The 18,296-nt window shown below is 36.8% G+C and overlaps 1 protein-coding gene across 1 annotated transcript in view; it reads right to left on the bottom strand.

Annotated features, from left to right (window-relative positions):
- The window catches only part of CNTNAP2 (contactin associated protein 2), an 885,336-nt gene that overhangs the window by 12,086 nt on the left and 854,954 nt on the right, over nucleotides 1–18,296 (bottom strand). Inside the window, exon 22 of the mRNA XM_087714410.1 lies at nucleotides 15,278–15,508. Within this exon, the coding sequence (XP_087570536.1) occupies nucleotides 15,278–15,508 (231 nt within the window). The remainder of the gene's footprint in view (nucleotides 1–15,277; nucleotides 15,509–18,296) is intronic.

The raw sequence follows: 18,296 nt of genomic DNA, 5'->3' as shown, positions 1-18,296 counted from the left end.
ACAACTACCAGGAATGTCTGGCCATGTCTGCTTGAGGTCGCTCCCACTCCTTAGCGGGCGCCTCTGGGGGAGCTGGTCTGGACTCCTGGCATGGTGTACAGGTAGCCACCCATTCTTCAATCTCCCTGTCCATGTTAGGCCACCACACGTAACTCCTAGCCAAAGACTTCATCCTGACAATTCCAGGGTGTCCTATGTGTAAAGCCTCTAATACTGCAATGCGCAGTTTGGGTGGAACAACAACCTGGTCCCCCTACAGCAAACAGCAATTAATAATAGACAATTCATCTTTTTTACAATAATACATTTTGAAATCAGACCCAGCAGGTCCCTTGGGCCACCCCCTCCACACCCAGTTCAAAACTTGTTTGATCGTGGAGTCTCTTGCATAGTGGCAGGCAACGTCACTAGACGAGACAGGACCAGTCTCTAAGCAGTCAATGAGAAGGACTGGCGTCTTGGGGGTAGGGTCTGCAAGTAGTTTTGGCAGCGGGCAGTGACTCAAAGCATCAGCATGCCCCAAGGTTGAGCCTGGTCGATGGACGAGACGATAGGTGTAGGGCGTGAGGAAAATAGTCCATCTGGTCATTCACCGTGACAATGACACAGAAGTAGGCCAGTCCCCAGCCAGCAAGCCTAGTAGTGGTTTGTGGTCCATGATGAAAATCACAGCCGTAGAGGTACCCATGGGACCTTTTTACACTGGCCACTGCAGCCAAAGCCTCACGGTCCAGCTGGCTGTAGTTCTGCTCGGCAGCGGACAGGGTCCTTGAGTAATAGGCTATGGGTGCCTGGGTTTCATTTGGCATGCGGTGGCTGAGGATGGCTCTGACGCCAAACAGGGAAGCATCACAAATTAAAACAAGTGGCAGAGTCTAGCTGTACTGAACCAGGAACGTGTCTGCTGACAGTAGTCTCTTCACCGTGGCAAATGTGGCTGCTTCGGTTCTGCCCCAGGACCACTTTGCGTTCTTTGCCAGGAGATGATGTAAGGGCTCAGCAACGGTGGCTTTCTGTTTAAGATGGGATCTGATATTTTAGTCCATCTATCAAATCCTTTCCAAGGACCTGAGAGTTGCACACATTTTTATTATTTTAAAGATATTATCATAAAATATAAACTGTTCTAAGTAAAGCTGCCTTTTGCAATCGATTGATGTGATTTTGTCAATACCAATGATCTTCAAGTGATGCTCTAAATCTTTTGTAATTGCACCCAAGGCACTAATACCTTTGCTGTTTTTGCAGTTGTTCTATTTCAATTTATTTATTTAATTTATATGCCACCCATTGACACTGCGTTGGATTCCGAGCCAGCTGTCTGCCTCCTGCCAGCCCCTTGTCCCTGTTGTGCCCCTTGGCATTGAAGCAGATCCTGATACAGTTCTGCCCTTCTGCTCTAATCCATGGAGTGGAATCTGTGCTCATTGATAGGAAAAGAATATAAACTTTGGCTGTCTCTCATCTCCATAATGACCCTCAGGGCTATTTCCAACTTTTGTTGGATACCAATCTCACCATGCCTTTGCCTCTGTTGCCATAGTTTTTTCATTTTGTGATTTTCTCCATTCTTTCTCTTATGTTCTATCGATTCTAGATATTGCGATGTCCAATATCCAATTTCTATTCATAGTTCATTTGTGGTTTAACAATGGCAAGAGGGACTGTTGAAATTATGGTCAGTAAGCAATGCAATCATTGCTTCATGACCGCATCACTTAGAGATGGAAATTCCAGTTTTGATTGTGATTGAAAGTACTGGATTGCTTGTATTGCATTGTTTGCTTGTATTTCCTTTTTTATTAACTGTTTTGGCAGTTATAACCTCCCTGGCTCCCTTAAGTGACCCCAAAGAAGATGACTGCTTTATTGCCTCTGTTTGCCTAAATTATTCCCTCCATGAGAGTTTTATGAGCAACTTTATGTTTTACCTGTTACAATAAAGAAAAGCTAGTTCCGTTGGTAATTAACAGAGAATATGAAAGCCATTGTGGGGTTCAAAGAAGTTATAAAGTTGTATGTTCACCATATCTAAGTACAAAATTGTACTGTATTCAGTGATGGATCCAGAGGACAATTTGTGTAAAATGATTAGGAAACGTAAAGAAAATGTGTTTATGCATGTCGCTTGTTTGCCAGATTGTAGTCTTGATCAGATATTCCACATCCCTCCACCACCATGAATGATATATTACTTTTGGCTTTCTACAGACTCAAACATGAGTATTTCCCTTTACTGGAGAGATAAAATTTTGGGGAGAATTTAGCAGAAGTCCAGGGAATAGAAAGGAGCTTTTGCTTTAGCAGCCTTCTATTTCATCTAGCTTGGATTTTGTAGGAGGTTTTTTTTAAATTTCTTGGCTGATTAAGTCAATATTTGGGGCAAGGGCAACATTTGGGGCAAGGGTACCAAAAATGCCCTATATATCTACATTAAATGACTTTTGAAAAAGGCACTTTGAGATTACCAGCCTTCCACTCTATGGGTCCACAAAACATCCACATTGATTTATTACTAGATTTGAAACCCATTGCTGTGAGCACACAACACAAGATAAATTTTTGGGATAAAACTGATGGAAAATATATAGCACTTTGGATCTGAGTAAGACACAGAGTAGATGTAAGAAATTCCTCAAATTATTATACTGATCTGGGGCATCAACCAGTTGTTTTTTTATCTCATCGATCAAGAATAATTAGATCTGATGGACATTCTTAAGATGGAAATAACAATTTTTCCTCATTTTTTCAATAAATAGTTTTATGATTAATATGGAAAATGCAAGAGTAAACAAAAAGAGGCACAAAAATGAATCTTGAAAGATAACAGTAACAGGGAAAAAAAACCACTCCAATCAGCCAAAAAAAAAAAAAAAAAAAAAAAGAACCCATAAGATACATTTGAGAAAAACAATTGTTTGTTCCAATGGGAAAAGGAATTTGATAATTTCCAAGAGAAAGATTTTACAAAGGAATATAAAAAGGAAGATACAAACCATCAAGAGATGTTGAAAACAGATGAAAAGAAATATATTCTAGGAATTATAACAGATTGCAGTTTAGTAATGAGCATTTCATCAGCTAAATTTTAGTGCATTAAAAAAGTAAATTAAAAATCAAAATTTTTAAAAGAAAGAGGGACATATAAAGGAAAGCATGAAAAGATGGGAAGACACAAACATATAGAACTAGCAATATTATTCATAACTGAGCAACTGTGTACTTACAGTTCTGAGGACTACTATACTAGGTAATACAGCATACATTCACCTCCAAACAATAAATTGAAAAGCTAAAGCTTAGATATATGTTTTCATGAAGAAATCAGTCACAATAGTATATGTTTGGATTTGTGATGCTCTTGACAATAATAAAAAATAATGATGTGACCTCCTAAGAGCTTTTGCAAAGCTTTTGATCTTCTACATACTTCTACATACTGTTTATAGAAGATGTTAATAAAGGCTTTCATCATGGCCTTTGTTATGTATTATATCTTTCAGTCTTGGTCAAAGCATTTTGTTGCCAGAAATGCCTTATATTTCCCTCTATTTGTTCTTCCTGGAGCAGATAGCTTTATCACTGCGTGGGATGAAGTAAATCACTGCTACAATGGTTTTAGGAATAACTACTAAGGAAAATGATGGGTCAACTTTTTTTTCCTTCTTCTTTTTCTTTTTATTAACAAACACACACACACACAAAACTTAGATGTACACCACACACAATACAATACAAACATGAGCTTCCTGTTCTTTCTAATAGCAATTATCAATCGATACCTCTCACCTTAATTTATTTCCCCTTTCATTTGCTATATTCCTTCATTTATTCTTGTTTCTTTCCTCCATCCACCTATACCATTTATCCCATATCTGGTAGAATTCTGATTCTTGTTTTCCTTGGATTTCTTTAGTTAGTTTGTCCATTTCAGCACAATCCATAACCTTTCTTATTATTTCATCTTCGCTTGGAATTAATTTCTTTATCCATTTCTGGGCAAAGGCAATCCTTGCCATAATTATATGTAGTATTAAATACTGGATTTCTTTTTTGTATTTCACAGACATTATTCCTAATAAAAAAACTTCCGGTTTCCATTCTATTTTAACCTAAGGTGACCAGATTTTCAGATTGGTAAAGAGGGACACCATTGACCGGCGGGGGGGGGGGGGGCTTGATTAAAAATTTCAAAAGGTCACAAAAGACGATTATATGACTCCAGGACACTGAAACCATCATAAATATGAATCTGTTGCCAAACATCAAAATTTTGATCACGTGACCCTGAGGATGCTGCAACAGTCGCTAAGTGTGAAAAATGGTCGCTAAGTGTGAAAAATGGTCATCAGTCACTTTTTTCAATGCCATTGTAACTTTGGTCACTAAATGAACTGTTTGAAAGCTAAGGCTAGCTTGCATTATAATGCCTTATGCTAGATTACATTTTCAAGAGAGAGAAGCTAAACTCCTAAACACACAAGGAATTTGTCTTTGGTGAATATGCTCTGTGTACATAAAGAAAAATAAAATAAAATACATTCATCAAGAATCATAAGCTACACCACTTAGTGATGGTCACTAAAGCCTGGAGGATTGTTCCCTCTGTGTTTCTTTAAAACAGTATATGTTAGAATAGAATAACAGAGTTGGAAGGCACCTTGGAGATCTTCTAGTTTAACCCCCTCCTTAGGAAGGAAACCCTACACCATTTCAGACAAATGGTTATCCAACATCTTTTTAAAAACTTTCAGTGTTGGAACATTCACAACTTCTCTCCTTGATTAGTTTCCACCCATTGCTTCTTGTTCTACCCTCATGTGCCTTGGAGAATAGTTTGACTCCCTCTTCTTTGTGGCAACCCTGAGCAATAGCAATATAGCAATAGCAGTAGACTTATATACCGCTTCATAGGCCTTTCAGGCCTCTCTAAGCGGTTTACAGAGAGTCAGCATATTGCCCCCAACAATCTGGGTCCTCATTTTACCCACCTCGGAAGGATGGAAGGCTGAGTCAGCCCTGAGCCGGTGAGATTTGAACCGCTGACCTGCTGATCTAGCAGTAGCCTGCAGTGCTGCATTTAACCACTGCGCCACCTTGGCTCTTGGAACACTGAGATATTGGAACACTGCTATCATGTCTCTCCTAGTCCTTCTTTTCATTAAACTAGACATACCTAGTTCCAGAAACAGTTCCTCATATGTTTTGGCCTCCAGTCCCCTAATCATCTTTGTTGCTCTTCTGACTTGTGACTGTTTTTCTCCTTTATGACCACTGCACCATCCTCGTGACCACATGATCAAAATTTGCTTGGCACCTGGCATGTGTTCATGATAGTTGCAGTATCCAGGATTATGCGATCACCATTTGTCACTTTCCCAGCTGGTTTCCAACAAGCAAAGTGACTGGGAAAAGCCAAACTTGCTTAATGACTGCATGGTTCACTTAACAACTGCAGTGACTCACTTAACAACTGTGGAAAGAAAGGTCATGAAATGAGGAACCATCTTGCTTCGCAATGGAAATTTTAGGGTCAACTGTGGTTGTAAATTGAGATCTAGCTGTACAGTATATGGAAATAATCCCAGTCCCTTAAAATTGAAGTGTGCTTGCCTTGCATTCTAAACAACAAAATATTCAATCATTTTTTTCTTAAATATTTTAAGCAAATGTTGTTCAAAATCTCCCAATGCAATAAGCTTAACACTGTATCCTGAAGTGTTGGAATATAAAAACTGTCTCGTTCACATAGTATGTGAAAATAGCAATGAATTTAAATGTATGAATTTAAAACTAAGTTTGGAGCTATTGTTTATTAGCCAATGTTGCACTCTATTTTATACAAATGCTTCCGTATCAGAAAACACCCATGTTCTTCTATTCCAGACACTTGTAATGACCCCAAAGGACAGCTATTTGTCTATGACCTTCTATAACAAATTCATGGCTTTATACAGAGATACAGTAATATCAACACCCAACTCTGCTCACTGGGTAGTTTCAGATAACTGCTATTTGGGGAGAAGTTTTAGAAGTTACTTGCAATCTTGTGGTGTGTTTGCTGTTTAATCTGCTAGTTTTGCAAAAGGAGAAACTACACAGCCATAAAAATAATTCCGGTTGCTCAATGCAGCTGTGCTGAGTTGCTTTCCTGGCACGATTTGGAAGATATTTGGTCACAGTAGATTAAATATGGATAAGAGAGCCAGTTTGCCTAGTAGTGGTTCAGGCACCAGACAAGAAATCAGGAGTTTCTAGTCCCATTTTAGGCATGAAAACCTGCTTGGATGAAATGAGGCCAGTCACTCTTTTTCCCCCCTTCTTTCCTTCCTTCTTCCTTTCCTTCCTTCCTCCTTTCCTTCCTTTTTTCCTTCCTTCCTTCTTTCCTTCCCTCTTTCTTTCCTTTCCTTCCTTCCCTAACTTTCTCCCCCCCTCCCTTTCTCTGTTGTGGGGAGTCGGAAGGAGCATTAGATCTGCTCACCACCTTAAAAGTGGGATTTTTTAAAAATGGCTTTAAAATGGCTTTCGTTGCTTGAAATGGGGTGCTCCGTTTGGGAGGGGGATGCAGGAGGTCCAAATAAGAGGCGAGCTCAGCCTCTGCTGGGATGGAGCAAGCAGAAGGAAAGGCAAGAGCGGGGGGGATGGGATTTCACTGACAGTTGCAAAGCAGCCTTCCCCTGATTGCCTTCCCCCAACGCCCCCAACCCTTTCAAAAGCCACCCCCATTGCCAGCCTCTCCCAACCGGATCCCCACCTGCCTCCTTACCGCGCTGCCGCCGCTCTCCCTGCAGAAAAACGGCCCGCGTCGGCATGCGCACGCGCAGGAGGGGAGAGAGGGAAACCACTGCCCTCTAAAGGCCACATTGGGAACGACACTTCAGAGAAATAAAAACATTTTTTTTACGGCGTCCTTTTTAAAATTGATTTTCTTTCTTTTGGAAAATCAGGATTTTTTGAACACGCCGCGGGACACGGGACAAATTATTATAAATTGTGACTGTCCCGCCAAAATCAGGACATCTGGTCACCTTATTTTAACCCCTGTTATTGCCTCCAGTCAATTTTTGATCCTTTTCCAAATTTTTTTAGCCTCCTCACAGGTCCACTATAAATGGTAATATGTTCCGTGTATTGATTCGCATTTCCAACATTTGGGGGAGGTATTTGTTAAAATTTTAGCTAACCTTGTTGGTGCCAGGTGCCATCAGTAAAACATTTTGTACTGGTTTTCCTTGTATGCAACTGATAGTGTCATTTTTAAGTTTGTTCCCCAAAATATTTCCCATTTATCTAATTCAATATTATAGCCAAAGTTCTGTGCTGATTTTATCATTTGTTCTTTCACAATTTCCTCTTCCATTTTATACTTCAGGAGAAATTTATATATTCTCCCTATCATCTTTCTATCTGAGCTTTGAATAATTTTATCCAATTCGTGTGGTTCTGTTTCTATGTCATATAATTTAGTATCATTATTGTATTTAGTTTTGATTTGGAGGTAAGTTAGCCAGTCAACTTTCATGTTCTGTTCTGCCAATTCTTCAATTTAAATTTCCCTGTCTATCAATTAAGTCTCTGTATCTTAGCATTTTGTTCAGATCTATAAAATTAGGATGAGTTGTCCTTTCTGTCGGTGATAGCCAATTTGGGATTTTCACAGTGCGTTTTTTGATTTTGAGCCATTTTTGCAATAATGCTCTTCTAATTAAATGATTTTAATTATTTGTGTGTTTTATTTTTAATTTAATTATTAAATTAAATTTAATAAATTATTAAATTTATTTAATTATTTGTGTGTTTTATTTTTATCATCCCAGAGGAATGTATGCCAGCCTGCTTGCAAATCATAGCCTTCTAAGATCAAAATTCTTTTATTCTTTAGCTCTATCCAATCCTTCACCCCTGTTATTGTTACTGCTGATGCATATAAATCCCAATTTAATGCTAAGTCTCCCCTCTCCTTGCTGTCTTGCATTGACTTTAGTTTAATCCTCGCTTTTCGTCCTTGCCAAATGAACCTAGCGGTTATTTTGTTTAATTCTTGAAAGAATTTTTTACCCGGATTAATAGGTGTGGCTTGCAACAGGAATAAGATTCTTGGTAAAATATTCATTTTAATTGTCGCTATACGTCCCATGAGTGGTGACTATTTTTTCAATTTTCTAAATCTTTCTTTATTTGTATCACTAATTTATTATAATTATCGTCTTTAATTGTGGAACATCTTGCCGACACCCAGATCCCCAAGTATTTCACTTTCTTAGTTATTTGCATTCTGGTTGCTACTTCCAGTTCCTCTTCCTGCTTTTTTGTCATGTTCTTGGTTATCATTTTTGTTTTGTCTTTATTGATCTTTAGTCCTGCCACTTTGCCATATTCTTCTAATTTTTGAATTAATTTCAGGCTGGATTCTAATGGACCCTCTAGAACAAATACTAAGTCATCGGCATAGGCTTGGGCCTTATATTCTTCATTTTTGAGTCTTAAACCTTTTATTCCCTGGTCCTTCTGAATTTCATTTAATAAAATTTCCAAAGTTAATATAAACACGCAAAGGAGAGAGGGGGCATCCCTGTCTGACTCCTTTTTTTATTTCAATCTTTTCTGTTAGATCTCCATTCATCAGAACTTTGGCTGCCTGACTGTTATAAAATCCTTCTACCATTTTTATAAAATTTTCTCCGAGTTTCATTTCATTCAATAGTGTTATTATAAATTTCCAGATTACGTTGTCAAATGCTTTTTATGCATAAAGGAAAACCAGTACCATTTGTTTTTTTCTGGATGCGCCTCGTAATACTCTATTATGTCTAGGATGACTCTCGTATTATTTTTAATGTGTCTGTGAGATAAAAATCCATTTTGGTCTGGGTGTATTCGTTCATTTAAAACCTGTTTAATTCTTCCTGCCATAATTGCTGCAAATATTTTATAATCAGAGTTTAGTAATGAAATTGGCCTGTAATTTTGAATTTCTTGTAGGTTGGTTTCTTCTTTTGGGATTAGCGATATTATTGCTTCTGTCATGATTCAGGTATCTTGGCTTTTCCTAAAACTTCGTTAAACATTTCCACTCCTAGCTCTTCCAATATTATTTTATTATATTTGTATAGCTCCACCGGTATTCCGTCTGGTCCTGGGGTTTTCTTATTTTTCTGATTTTTCAGGACTAATTCCACGTTGGCTAACGTTATTGGCCTGTTTATCACCTCCCTTTGTTCTTTTGAGATTGGTGTTATCTTTTCTTAAATAATGTTTTATTTTGATTTCCTCCATACTATCTTGCATGTATAGTTTTGCGAAGTATTTATGAATAATATGCTTCTTTTCTTCCGCTTTGTATTGAATTCTTCCCTCATCATCTTTTAATTGATATATCATCCTTTTTTCTCTTTCATCCTTCAATCTGTATTCCAGCCATCATCCAGGTTTGTTGGCTTGTTCAAAGTAATTTTGTCTGGCTGCTTTAATTTTCGGTGCTAATTCCTTTTGAGTTATTAAGTTGATCTTATGTTTTATCATATCTCTTTTTTCTTTTTTAATTTTATTCTTTGGGTCTTGCTGTAGTTCATCTTTGGCTTCCATAAGTTCATTTTGCATACATTCTTGTTGCTCTTTTTGTTTTCTAGTTTTTCTTGCCATGTAGGCAATCTTAAGGCTTCTTGTGTATGTTTTCATAGTATCCCAGAGATTTTGAATTGGGGGGGGGTCTTCTTTTTTATTTATTCTAAAAAATAGTTTTAATTCTTTCTCCAGCATTTGAGTGTATTCTATTTCATTTACAATATTTGAATTCATCATCTATCTTTTTTTTTCTTCTTTGATATTTCCATCTTAATTTTATTGGATTATGATCTGCCCACTCATTTGCTTCTATTTCAATTTCGTCTAATTGATTATATAGACCAGATGAAATCCAAGCCATGTCAATTCTTGATAGGGACTGGTGGGGGTTCAAATAAAAGGTATATTGCTTTCTTGTTTTGTGCCTTTCTCTGCAAATATCATGTAGTTTATATTCCATTGCCATCTCAAAAAAGGATTTGGGTAATGCATTTTTTTTGTTTTATTTTTCTTTTTGCTTTCATAGTCCATTTTTTAATCCACTATTGCATTATAATCCCCAATTAAGCAAATATTTTCATATTCTAATTCATTTATTTTGTTGTGTAATTTTCTATACAATTCCTCTTGTTTCTGATTTGGTGCATATATGATTATTAATAATATCATTTTTTCTGTTGTCTCTAATTCAATCATTAGCATCCTGCCTTATTCATCAGAGTAGTCTTCTTTGGAGTTTATTTTTTTCCCTTTATATAGGTTGTATCCCTTTTTTTTATCCGCCAGTGCTGTATATAATTTCCTTAGTTTTTTGTTTTCCAGTAAGTTCCTATGTTCCCTTTTAATATGCACTTCCTGTATACAGGTTATATCTACCTTCAGTTTCTTAAGCTTATTAAACATCTACGCTCTTTTTTTTGGTGCGTTCAGTCCATTCAAGTTTATTGAAATAATTGTTATTTCCTGGTCCATCTTTAGATGAGGTGTTTTTGTTGCTTCTGGTTTGTATCTGACTTTTCCCTCTCGTGCCTTCCTTTTCTGCTCTCTCTCTTTCTTGCCTCTGTTCTTCTTTCCTGTTTCTTTCCTTGTCTTCTGATGTTTCTTCCTCTTGACTTCTACTTTTTAGGTCCTCTTTACTTCCTTGTTCTTCTTCCCCTGTGCAGTATTTTTCATAGAATTCCTGCACTTCTTCTATAATCTCTATCTTATATCTTTTTCCTTGCCAAGATACCAATACCCCTTCTGGTACCAACCATCTGAACATTATTCTGTTTTTATTTAACTGATTGGTTAAAATTTTGTATTGTCTACGTTGTTTACGAATTTTCCGTGGAATCTGTTTAAGCATGATCAACTCTTTTCCCTGAAATGTAATCGTCCCTTCTCTGGCTTTTTTGTACACTTCATCTCTAGTTGGTTTTTTTGGCAAATCTTACGTGCACTTTTCTTGGGAGCCTATGTCTTCTGGCATAATTAGTATGCACACGGTAAGCTTCATCAATGTCCCTACTCAACTCTTGTTCTTTTCTCTGTAGAATTTCGGTGAAGATTTCGATCATTTTTCCTTTCAGGTCTTCCTCCTTCTCTTCCGGTATGTTTTGGAATCTTAGATAGAATGCAACTCTTTCATCTTCAACTCAGATTATTGATAACTCTAATTCTTTATTAACTTGTCTATATTCCAGCTCCATTTTTTCCATCTTCTGATCTGTTTGTTCTATTTTTGTTTCGATGTTCTAGATTTTCTGTTCATTGATTGCTAAGGCATTCTGTATCCTTTCAACTTTGTCATCGACGTTTTTGATATTTCCTTTCAATTCTCTGATTTCATTTTTCATTTCTTCATGATTCCTCCTTATCTCTTCATGATTTGTAGCCGTCACTTCTTGGCTTTTCGGGGAAAAGGGCGGCATATAAATGCAATAAATTCAAAATTCAATTCAATTCAATATCTCTTGTATCATTTGGAGCATCAATTGCATACTCTGCATTGTTGGTGCTGGTCCCATTGTTCCTGCCATCGTTCTACCTTTCTCCAGCCCCAACGCTCTCTCAATTAATCTTTGATTTGAGGAGGGGGGTGTTGCTGAAATCATATTGGGTGTAGTTTTTTTCACTAACTTTACTGAAGTTGCCATTTTTATTCCCCTATTTATCCTTGCCCACAATTGCATATAAATTCTACTTTACTTCTATTTTATCAGCAATATCAATGGTATCAATAATTATATATCTCAATATTTAACAATAATTAACCTTCCTTAATACCACGTTTCAATATCTAAACATTCCTATGTATTATTCTATTCTGTTCTTGATCCTTAATTATTATATATCAGAGTTATATATCACACTGTTATCTTATACAAATAGATGTCTCTCAATTGTATCAGTTATACAGGTATTCAATTCTAGTAATTAGTTTCTCTCTATGTATATATATCAGCTTATGTCACCATTGGTTTTGTTGCATCAGACAAACCCACTAGGTGTCATCCTCTCCTCAATATCACTGTTAGTGTCAATCAGTTAATACAAGAAGTCCAGCAGCAAAGGAAAATAAAGTGGGGTGAGTAAAGACGTCCTTTAATTGTTCCAAAACAGTTCTCTCTCTACTGTCTGGTACCATTTCAAGTTCTGAGGAGAATAAATACCATATACTTGTAAGTTCAACTATTCTTTGGGAAAAACAAAACAGTAGAAGGAAGAGCAAGAAGAAAAGTTGTAGTAGTTGTAGTTTATTCAATTTGTATGCCACCCTATTCCCAAGGGACTCAGGGCGGCTAACAACCAAGGGGGAAAGGGGATACAAATAGGAAAATAAAAACAAACAAATTAAAACGACAAACAAATTAAAATACACAACAGTCGCAACATTCAAGTGGGGCTGGAATTTCATCAGCCCCAGGCCTGCTGGAACAACCAGATCTTCGTGGCTTTGAGGAAAGCTGAAAGGGTGGTGAGGGTCCGGATCTCAATGGGGAGATTGTTCCAGAGGGCTGGAGCAGCCACAGAGAAGACCCTTCCCCGGGGAGTTGCCAGCCAATACTGGCTGGCAGATGGAATTCGGAGGAGGCCTAGTCTGTGGGATCTGATAGGTCGTAGGGAGATAATTGGCAGGAGGCGATCTCTCAAGTACCCAGGTCTAATACCATGTAGGGCTTTAAAAGTAACGACTAGCATCTTGAAGCGAGTCCGGAGCCCAATGGGCAGCGAGTGCAGCTTGCAGAGGATAGGTGTAACGTGGGTGTACCGAGGTGCACCCACTATCGCCCGCGCGGCTGCATTCTGGACAAGCTGAAGTCTCCGAATACTCTTCAAGGGTAGAGTGAAAAAAGTTAACAACCAACCCGACTGTTAAACAATCTTTTCTGTGCCTTCCAAGTCTTCTCATCAGTTACTATGTTCCACTTCTGTTGTCCATGCCAGGTTTTCATTCTCACTGTAGCCACTTTGTTCAAGTTATTCACGCTGTCAATTACAACTCAGTGACTGCTTTTCAGCAAAAATCTGAACTGCAAAAACAGTCTCCTTCCCAGAGCCTCTTTCTTTCCAGCTCACTCTCTCCACCAATTTCGCGTTGTCCTCCTCTTCTTTGGGTTGTCAATAATAGTAACAGATGTCTCAATTTCAACTGCTTTCTCTCTCTGCTTTCTTCTTATGTGGTCGCCATCGCTCCGGTCCTGACAAAAGTGGCAGGATAGATCCTCGTCCGTTTAGTGGGTTTCTCCTACCCGCTGGGGGATTTGCCTTATCACCCCAGCATCTTCAGAGTTTCCCTCTTAATCTGCTGGTCCCTTCAGGATCCACAGCACTCAGAAATGAGCCCAAATGAAGAAGTTAGAGTTAGAGGTTAGGAGAACTCCCGTTCCTCAGCCCCAAGCATGATGACATCACCACAGGAAGTCCGATGGCTCAACTTTTATTTCTAGTTTTAAAAGATCACATGGAAATTGATGTCAAAGGATATTTCCTGGGACTATCAAAGTTTAGTCCTTTTTGAAGTAGATAGGTCTTGGAGAAGGTTTGGCTTGGTGTAAGGAAACATCTTATTTTCTAGTCTAGTCTAAAAGATTAATACCACATCTGTTTTACAACAGAGAGCCAATGTATAATTGCTTTCATTCTGTTGAAGTGCTTTACGGGTTATATGGAGTCTCTCTGAGGCCACTGTAAATAAACTGTTCCAAGTTGAGAACTACCTGCAATTTATTTGGAATTTATTAGATCATTTTATTTCCTTAATAATTAGCGGCCTTTCTTTTTCTTATTCTGATTTTCCTGAAGTAGTATATCTAGCAGATCTTTATATTGTATTCATACAACAAAATAGAAGTTAATGGGTGGACAAACGTTGTTTTTTCCATTGTAGATTTATATGGTTTGAGGCAGTGATGGGTTATAGGCGGTACACCCTGGTACGGGCATACTGGAGCCTGCCCAGAGCACCGGGTACTGTTCCAGTATGGTGCTCTGGAGGGCCCACCCACCCGCCCTCCTTACCTGTCTTTAAAGTCTTTGGTGCTTACGTGCACGCCCATGGCGCATACAGTGCCTGTGTGACGCTCTGCTGAGCAGCTGGAGCATCGCGGAGGCTTACAGAGGTATCACTGGATGGTAAGATGCATGCAAGCACTATGCACATGTGCTGCACGCTTTCATGTGGAGGACGCCGGGCCCTGTTGCAACCATACTGGTTGCAACGGGATCCAGAACCCACCACTGGTTTGAGGCCACACCAGAACTTTTTGTATCATTTCAATCAATACATTTAGAATTGTTGATTTTGCAAATATATGGACATAAACTTAGCACTAAGATGTACACAAAACAATTCAAATATTTTAGAAGCAATTAGAAATTATCAGCCTTGATCTCAGTTTTTGCAATAAAAAGACTGCATGAAAAAAACTTCTAGATCTTCTTCTTCCTAGTGTTATTCCCACTTCTAGATAAACTTATAATTAAATTAAAAGGAAAATAAGGGGAAGAGAGTTTTGAGTAGTCTTATTTCTATCATTAGTGTGAAAAGTCATCATGATAACAGAGTAAAAATTACCAGTAACAATGTGGACATAGAGTTAGTATTTTATAATTTGGATTTGAAATATCTGTTTCAATCCCTAAATGTCAAGAAAACACAGATACTTTCTCGATCAAAGCAGTGCTGTGTGTGGAAACAATTCTAAAATATTTTCCATTAGTAATATACATAAAACACCTTCCTATTCTTCATTTCACAAATAAAATAAAGGCATGTGAATTCCAAAGTGCTCATATAATACCCAGTTTGACTCCAATTTCAATAGTGGATTTCATTGGAAATGGAAATGTCACCTATCTATTTGATTTGAATTTTACACATGCTTGTATTTAGGCAAAATTCTTAGGTATCTATCAGTTCTTTTGTCAGTTTCATTCATCCCTTTGACAAAAATAAAATAAAGAAAATGTTTATCAGGGGCAGTAGTTAAAAGTCTTACTTTTTATCACTCAAAATATTCAAAAAATAACAACAATAATAATTGTTAATAGCTATGAAAGGATATATGTGATAGTTAAAAAAACTAAGTGTCTATTTATGAGAGAAAAAGAGAGAGAAAAAATGGTGGAAACTGATAACAAAAGAGAGGAAAAACTATATATTTGTAAGCAGTCTTAGTTCTTAAAAATATGGAATGTTTCTGCTATCATTTCATTCCCATTGTACCTGAATCTGGATGCCAAGGGTCTGTTGCCGAAGACATTGGTTGGATGGTTTGTGGATTTGCTCCGCAATTGGATTCTACAAGTTCTCCTTCTGTGTAAATGTGAGAGGAGATATTGGTCTGTCTCAAGGCTGCCTTAAGTGGAGTAATCTGGTTGAACTGTACACGTGACAAGCAACCCGAAAATCCTGGTGTGTTATATTTATGGATGTCTTGATCAATCTTTCCGAGTTCTAAGGAAAAAACAAACAAAAGAAATGAGTTTATAAAAATTTGTCTAGCACAAAAGCTTCACTGATACGACCATAGGATCTTGCAAAGATAATGTTTGTGAATGCAATCAAAACACTTTTTATCTCTTGGAATTTACCTTACTATAAGCCTAAGAATGAATCATTCTACAAACTCGTATTTTTTTTTCCTTTTAGATAACCTACCTTCCAATTTTTTCTTTTTGAAAATAGCATATATACATTAAATGCAGAAAGATTTATCTTCTATAAAACAAGATCAATGCAAAATATAAAAATAATTGTTAAAAACATGAAAACAGATAAAAGGAACTTTAAATATTATACTTTACATAGTAATCAATTGGCACTATCACTGTCTTCAAATTTGTTGAACTTTATATAAATGACCATTCCCCAATTTCTTCATATATAAAAAATGCAATTTTCCTCTATGTTTATAGTATTTATTCTTCAAGAAAAAAAGCTGCAATTTTTTCAAAACCAAAATTTTGCTTCATTTTTTTAAAATTTGTTGAATTTAGATACTTACAAAGGTTAATTTCACTCTTAAAGCAAATCAGTTGATGTGACTGCTTTTGCTACAATTATCATGCATAGTAGTCAGATTTAAAATATGCAACAAACTATAGTGTCCAGCTTATTTAGGATCCTCAGGCATCATTATGAAGCAACAATTCCAATTTTCATGATTGGGAAAAGCAGAGAGAGTATATACATGACAATTAGAAAACTGTCTATAACACAGACTTCTAAAGTTGGTGTCTTTTTCTCATTTCTATCCAGTGAGGAATATGATAATGGAATTTTCTCATCAAGCACATAGAGAGAAGAAAAACAATCCATCAGAATAAATTCATTCTTAATTAAAACAAAACTGTAATCCAAAAGTTCTTCTTAATAGTTGAATTAAAATACTACGCATCAGTTACTGAGCCAACAGAAATCTAACAGCACAACATTCAATATAGTGATGTCTATTCTGTTTATGCCCTAATCTGTTTAACTTAACCCTGGTAAGATTCTGTCCAACTGAATCAGACTGATAAGAGTGTGATGTTAAGGGTTCCAACCTATCATTAATGTGTTAAGAAAAAGCTCCTGAAGAGAAGATGGTTCTCATTTTCATGGCCTTGAAGAAGCTGGTAAACATCTTGATCTTGGGGACTGTTTGTGGAGCCACTTGTGCTAATATTTGTTTTTCATTATTATGTAAAATCAAAGAAACCTTTTGCTATGGCTTTTGCCAGAAAGCATAATAATAAAGTACATAGGTTGTAATTATAAAAAAAGTGTTAAAACATGGAATAAAATTAAATATGTTGTTATAGTAACTATAGTAGAAATAACAGTGACAATGAGCAAAAGTTGTGCTATATCTCAAACATAGGAGGTATACAACAAATAATAGACAAAATGAGGCAACCCAGAAAAATATCTTAGGTTTCTGGTCAGATAGAAACAGTGACAGATAGCAAAGCAAAAGGACTTAGACTTATATACCATTTCACAGTGCTTTGCAGTCTCTCTAAGTGGTTTACAGATATTGCTTCCAACAATCTGAGTCCTCATTTTACCAACCTCAAAAGGATGGAAGGCTGAATCAACCTTGAGCCACTCAGAATTGAACTCCTGGAGTGAGCAGTGAGTTAGCCTGCAATGCTCCATTCTAACTAATGTGCCACCATGGATCAGATAGGCATGGTGCTCCCTACCAGGTAGTTCTTCATTATTGTATCATTATTACATTTCCAACCTTGCATTTTGCCTAAAATTTTAAGATGGGGAGAAGAATGTGTCATTTTGTGATTGAAGTTTGCATGCATAGTGAGCGATATTTTTTATTGCCTCTAATTGCAGTCTTTCAGGGAAGGATGTCAAAATACCACAAAACAGTGCTAGTATTCTGTCATCCCATTTCTTTTATCCCTTCCTTACAGGAGCAGAAAAGTTAAACTTTAAAGAAACTTAACATTTCATGCTCAGAAAATATAGCCCTTCCTTTGCCACTACTTGTTCTCTTGTATCTATTACCCACCAGCGCACCCATTTCCCCCTCTGGATTTGAGCCTTGTTTATAATTTCCTAGAATTTGCTTCTGTTATTGCAGTTTTTCATTTTAACCTGGAATATGTCTATGATATGTGTCATTTTCATATGATCTGTCTTTCCTTCCCGAAAACAGAAGGGAAAAATCTACATTTCTCTCCCCACCCCACCTGTTTAAAATCTATTTTATCTTAAAAGCTACTGCTGCTGCTCTCTAATTTGCTTTTGTTAAATAAGATGATGCTATGTCATTTTCATTACAGTTATCCTTCTAAATATTGAGAGATACATACATTGACCTTCCTTAAACAAAAACCGACCCAGAAGAAAGTTATTCTTCCCTCAGATTTCATCCAAATTGAGCAAGGGCTAAACATGTTATTAGTGGTTTTCCATGTAAAATTACTAGCCAAATGGAAAGAAAACAAATCTCAGCATCTCTAGTTATCTGTTACTGAACATGCTTCATCTAACATATTAAGAGAATATGTTAGGCCAGATAAAAAAATACAACATATTTTATTTTGCAGAATATTCTATATCAAAGTGTATACTAGGATACTAAATCAAAACTTAAAATTTCAAAATAATTCCTGAATAATTTTAAAATAAATTCCAGCTTTTATGAATTACTTAATCAAATTTTTAATTAAATATATCATGCAGTGTCTAATAAATGTGTAATTAATAAGTAAGGTTGGTATGTAATAAAAATTTAGTT

This window comes from Thamnophis sirtalis, unplaced genomic scaffold (assembly GCF_051295495.1).
Source record: "Thamnophis sirtalis isolate CommonGarterSnake01/CBP01778 unplaced genomic scaffold, rThaSir2_p1.2 scaffold_4, whole genome shotgun sequence".
Classification (NCBI taxonomy): domain Eukaryota; kingdom Metazoa; phylum Chordata; class Lepidosauria; order Squamata; family Natricidae; genus Thamnophis; species Thamnophis sirtalis.
Note: the sequence above shows the minus strand (reverse complement) of the source record. Positions and strands in the feature narration are given on the sequence as shown.